The sequence below is a fragment of the Nanorana parkeri genome, unplaced genomic scaffold, assembly GCF_000935625.1.
Source record: "Nanorana parkeri isolate BGI_ZX_2015 unplaced genomic scaffold, ASM93562v1 scaffold707, whole genome shotgun sequence".
Taxonomy (NCBI): domain Eukaryota; kingdom Metazoa; phylum Chordata; class Amphibia; order Anura; family Dicroglossidae; genus Nanorana; species Nanorana parkeri.
The window spans coordinates 770,892-777,052 of record NW_017306975.1 but is presented as its reverse complement, the minus strand read 5'-3'; the positions used below and the strand labels follow the sequence as shown (position 1 = coordinate 777,052).

At 39.6% G+C, this 6,161-nt stretch overlaps 1 protein-coding gene across 2 annotated transcripts in view; it reads left to right on the top strand.

Annotated features, from left to right (window-relative positions):
- ZNF385C (zinc finger protein 385C) overlaps nt 1-6,161 on the top strand; it is a 157,890-nt gene that overhangs the window by 37,540 nt on the left and 114,189 nt on the right. The window contains exon 1 of one of the 2 annotated variants that reach the window (XM_018563894.1): nt 950-1,221. The exons of the other annotated variant lie outside the window; for it this stretch is intronic. Within the exon in view, the coding sequence (XP_018419396.1) occupies nt 1,212-1,221 (10 nt within the window). The 5' untranslated portion in view covers nt 950-1,211. Of the gene's footprint in view, nt 1-949; nt 1,222-6,161 lie in introns of those variants that run through there. 2 annotated transcript variants of the gene reach the window in all.

Below are 6,161 nucleotides of genomic sequence, written 5' to 3'. Positions count from 1 at the left end.
AATGAACCCCTTTTGTGTTAGCTGCTGACGACTCATTTGTGCCTTTGTTGTTGTAATTACAGAAGACTGTTAGACAGCAATACACAGTACAGGCTACTAATGACAGCTAACCAACAGAGAGACAGAGTGAGTAGTAGGATACAAAACCAATTATCAATATAAAAATAAATTTAAAGGTAAATTAACATAAACATAATTGACAAAACATTACAATTTCAGATGAAAACAGTGGTGTTACTTCACCACATTTGACAGAGTGAGTAGTAGGATACAAAACCAAGTCTCCGGGAAGGGTGGCAGAGCCCGGAATATGAACAATTTGTCAAAGCTAATCTATATACCACATTTTCCTGAAGGATGATAATCAGATAAAGCAGGAGCTTTCCCAACTGATAGTGAAAAGCTATGCTGACTGGGATAATTGGATCTTATCAGACTTCAAACAGCCTTTGCTTGTAACACACTTTGTTCACTTCTCCTTCCTTTTAACTCTCTGCTTGCTCCACATTCAATACATGATGGGTATGCTTTGTACTGCACAAAAGGCAAACAGGAAGACAACACAAAAAGGAATAAGTCAGGCACAAGGAAGCAGACCTGTCAACAAGCAGCGCCTGATCTGAAGAGCTTACAATCAGATGTGCATGGGTTAGCTTATACATTGATACAGTCTCACCTTTGTGTCATTCCTCCCCCAGACATCAATAAGGCCACAGAGCAGCACATTCCACAGTGGTAACCCGGCTGCTGAAGTGTGCCAGGGTATGTGTATACGAGAACTGGCATGCCCTCAATGTGAGAGGACAGAAGAAGTACATTCTGACTTCTCTCACTCTGCCTCTGCACCCCCACCCCTCCTCAGACCTCCCATCCGATTTGTATGTTAATACAGCATCTTTTGGTTTGCAGAGCTCTCAGCTGGGAGAGGCAACACTGGGTAATTTCTCCATCTGTGCTTGATGATTGGGTTAGAGCTAGGGCCAGTAGCTGTGGAGAGAGAGTGCCGCTTGTTTACCTCCTCCGGGCAGAGATCAGTGGAGCATTAAGCTTTTAATTGAGGTATAAGTGTATCATTTGGGAAGGTGAACGAATTGGAGGCCAGTCACCTCTCTATCAGGGGCAGCCAGAAGGATCTGTGTGCGAATGCAGCCGCTCGACAAAATCTGATAGCGATTTCGGGGGAAAGACACAACAAGAAGACGTAATCAAGAATGCTTTTAGGTAAGTGGAACGCAACTTAGTTCTTTTTTGGTTGTTCATGGTGTAAATGACCGATACCCTTTCCCTGCTACCAAGGTGATGTCTCTGGCTATGCGCTTATTGCTGGCGAGGAGATTGGGGAGGTTGGAAATATGGATGGCTAGTAGAGGACAATGCTATAAATATTGCTAAGACTGAGCGCCTAGGAAAGCTGACGGCTATTTTCTTTTTTTTTTATTTTGCTGCTGTGTGCCTACAATTTCACAGGGTGTTATCAAACCCAACGATGAGCGTTTATGGTGGTATGTCATATATGACCTTGGTATGGATTTCAGTTGCGCGTAGGATCTGTTATTTGGCAGAAAGACGAACATCCGAAATATGATTTCACATTGCCTGGATGAGAAACTGTAGATTTATCGACCAAAGAAAAACTGGCTTGATGGCGCTGTAGTACTAAGGGGTGATAGACATGCACCCTAAGGTGTCAGCGGAGGAGTAGTGCATTATGTTACAGTTGCGGAAATAATAAACAATAATCCTTATTTACTATATAGACAGCTTATCTACTTCTATTTTCTCTATGTAATTCTCTTTGGAGGGTATAGTGAGTCTGTATCTCAGACGCCACATGACAAAATGTTAATGGGGTGAAAGGTACTCGCAAGAAACAGTTCTCATTATGAAACTGGAAAAGGGACGAGCATAAAATCTCAGTTTTTAAAGCAGTTGACAACTTAGGGAGATTATGCCCTTGATCTTGACTTCATTTTCAAAATAGATGAAGCTAGTGTGGGTCTAGTGTTGGTTAAATGTTTTCATTGTTCCTTTGCTTGTTGGTGGATGACAAGGTCCCAGATTTATTTTTGATTTATTATCTATATTATTATTATTACTACTACTACTGTTATTAATTTAGCTGTGCTTATGTGTGTGAGTACTCTATAAACATATTTTATTTTGGTCCTCAGGAGTTTTTGTCACATTACATCCTTATGAAAGGACATTGTGCATTTTCAAGGGCACAGAAAGGATAGGAGCTCCTTAAATTCACACCTTTCTAATCTGGGGGTTTATCTGTTTTAAGAAACATGCTATATGCTATGTGTCCATTTTTTAAGAGAGTGAAATATATTTAGTGGAAGCATGTCAGAACTTCTATTCCATAATCTTCAGTACTTATAGTGTTTAGAAAGGTCATTTGATTTATCCTTATAGCTGATGTTCATACAGCTGATGGCCACCCTAGCTTTGAGCTGTTTAACTTGGTTGACATTGCTTAGTTGCTCTTAACCATACACGTCAATTCATGATGCCATTATATAAAAATTAAAACACATTTGAGCATTCACATCATCTACTGACATTCACCTCTGTTGTTCATGGGAGTTGTGGCGGCATTTGTAAACAAGTATTTTGGGCTAAAGACATGATTTTTTTGGTGCAATAAATGCATGCTTACTTGTGAATAGGAATGAATAAGGTTGGCGTCCCATGGAATCAATAGTTAATCAATAATAAAATCAACAATTCATAGTTGAAAAATAGAACGTTCAAAGGCAATCTATTCCAGCAAATGTCAAATTGGCAATATTATAAATATGATGAATGTCACTAAGACTTGTATTTACCAAGGAAGATTTGGAAGCCTAGATGTTGGTCATACAACAGGGAAATCTCTCGATTGGGAAAGAGTAGGGGGTGAATCTGACCTGTAAATCCGCTTTATAAATGCGCTGACATTTTCAGGAGCAAATGATCAGTCACTTGCTACTTTATAAGTATTTTCCTGCTGAAATGCTGTACGTAGGTTAATTCACTAACTATACCAACGTCTTCCTTTGCATACAGTAATCTGTTTTATGTCTTGTAAAATACATATATTCTTTTCCTAGACTCATATCTTACCGCACAAATTACTTACAGCAATGAAAGCATTCCAAGGCATTGGGCAGTAAAAGAAATGAAAATGGACAATGCAAATACAAACGTATTGGACTTATTTAGTAACGCAGTGCAAAGCGTAATAAGGATGTGCAGTAACACGTAACAGCAAATCAGAGCTTAGCCTGCATTCGATTACAGCAGTCAGAACAATGAAAGGGGGTTGTTGATTGGACATCGTTTTATAAAATATGTTTGCTTCACATTTTCCTTAAGGCATGCTGTTTTTTAAGTGCAAACTGCAAATACATGTATTTTTTTTTGGTTGGACTGGCCTTCCTGATTTGTCAGCAGATTGCGTCATCGCGATGTTTATGACACCAATTATCATTTTTGATTATTACATTTTTAAAAACATTTTGAGAATATACAGAAAGAAAAATGTTTTAATTGATGCTTTGTTAAATAAAGAATGGTAAATATATATAAATTATAAAATTTATATATATTTATATTTATAATAGATATTGATTTCTATATATTTTCTTTCTTTGTTTATTATGGCTCAGTAGTAACAAAAATTATTTTGGGTTGGTGAATGTTACATTCTATTATCCAGTCAGTATATGGCGCTTAATGCTCCTCTTAAAATGTATTTCTGTCTCCATACTACCTGTTGTAAAAGTCTCTTGTTTACAAAGTTCAATAGCACAAGATGGCAGGATGATTAGCCACTAAGTTTCAGTCATACAAATCAAGCTTCAAGGCAGGCTTCTTCTGCTGTGGTGTCTCTTCAGATAACTCATGGTGCTCCAGGAATCTTTTGCCATACATGTTTGTGTTTATTTGCAAAACATATATTAAAAAAGATATAAAATAGTTCAAAATATATAACTCAAATGAAGTAAAATGTACACAGAACCATTATAATTCCCCTTCAAGTACAAAACAAGTACATCAAGGCTGAAATATGCTTATATTTTCAGCATTTACAGTAGTGTTTTAAAAACCTTAAGACATGGCTGCAAGTATTCTCTTTACAGAGAGAATGTCATATGTTCTTCTCAGCAACCCACACTGGCTTGATCAGTAAGACACTATAAAGTGCAAAAACGTGCAGTAGCCCATAGCAACCAACACATTGTTATTTCAGTGGATTTAAGTAACTAATAAATGTTTATTTCTGTTCTTGTTAATGCATAAGTGATGATTCTATGTTTAACTTTTATTAATTATTTCCATAAATCAAAAAAAATCATTCCTGGTGTTAATAATTTTTGTTAACAATATGTATATTTTTTATGTTGCCCACATGCATGCTTTTCCTGCTGTATATTTAAATCTGAGTAAGATAACGTGGTTCGACTATATTAATGATTTTTGTTATATTATACAATGAAACATGTATAAAAAGAGAACTGAATGATACCGTTACTCTTTCTCTTGTTTGCATACATACAAAGACCTGGTGTTTTGGTCTTTTGTATCTTGCAGATGTTGATACTTTGGTGTCATACCCCATTTAAATAAATGGTGGATAATTAGAGGTCTGCTGAGCCAACACACTGTTTATTGCATGTCTGTATAACAGGCAGCCAGCAAGGGTGACACTTGTCTTATACCATAAGTAATTCAGCAGCGTTTTCTCTGCACTGTCATCTGAACGTTTCATGATTATGAAGAACGACCGTCTAATAGAATGTAAAGCTTTTATAGCAGGTAGAAAAAGGACAGGCAGGTGTTGATGTGGACGTGAATACTTTGAATGAGCTTCCATGCTGGTTATAAGTGAAATATGTACATTTTATCGCTTTTATACCTACAATTTATTATTTTGTAATTATCTCTAAATGACAGTAAACCAAATGGTAATAGTCTACTAAAAGAACATAAATACATTGATATTAGATTAGATTCTGAACATTTAGGTTGGTGCTGTTAGCATTAGCAAAAGTAGCAGTGCCCCCTTGATGGGAAAAGTTCAGAAAAAAGCTGAACAATATATATTTGACGCATTAGATGTAGGGCTTGTGATCAGGGCCGGTGCTGCCACTAGGCAAACTAGGCAGCCTCGGGCGCAAGCAGCCTTGACCATGGGCCTCCTCGCACTCTGCCAGCTTGTTGGGGTCACTGATCCTCTTGCCTTCACCCCAGACGTTGTCCAGCTTTGATGGTGAGTGGCTGGGAGATGAGTGACGTACTGCTGTGCACAGTGACAAATGCTGTGTGGCGGGTATCAGTCGTATTCCTTTGTTTTCATATATTGAGTTACTTAAAGGCTCAGTGATGTCCACCTATGTGGCGGAGACCCCTGACTTCTCTTACAGATGTCACTGCCCCAGCATATATCTCCGTACTCTGGGCAGAAATGGCAGTGACTCTTTGCCTGTTCCCTGTTGGCCATTTCAGGGAATTTATACGCCATTTATTGCCATGGGGTTATGTATACACAACAAATGGTGGCTACAGAGCTCTGCAACAGCTGCAGTGGATCATCATAAGTGTTGCCAATTAAACTGAGACTACGATTGTGTGATTTTTGTGTGACGGCTATGCAAAGTTCAGTGTAGTGACCTCTACCTTGGATGTGACTTTTTACATTTTACATGTTTGCTGTTCCATATTTACATCACTAGTACAAATAAATTGATTCTCCCTCTAGTGGATGTCTATGATTCTGCAGAGCCCACCTGAGACCCCGCACATACCATAGACCCTGCACAGCCCACCTAACACCCTGCAGAGCCCACTTGGGACCCCGCACATACCATAGACCCCCATACAGCCCGCCTGACACCTTGCAGAGCCCATCTGAGACCCCATGTAGCCCACCTGAGATCCCACACAGCCCACCTGAGAGTGACCCTAAAGAGCCCACCATAGGCTCTCTGTGGTGGGCTCTGCAGGGTCTCAGGTGGACTGGTCACACCCCTGCACACCTCTTGCCTGTCAGCCTCCTTCACCGCCAGCCCCGGTCTCCTCATCCTCCACAGTCGACATTGGGCCTGAGCCCCGCCTCCTCCTCCACCGCCGCCGGGCCTGGCCTCCTCCTCCTGCTCCACCGACGCTGGGCCAGG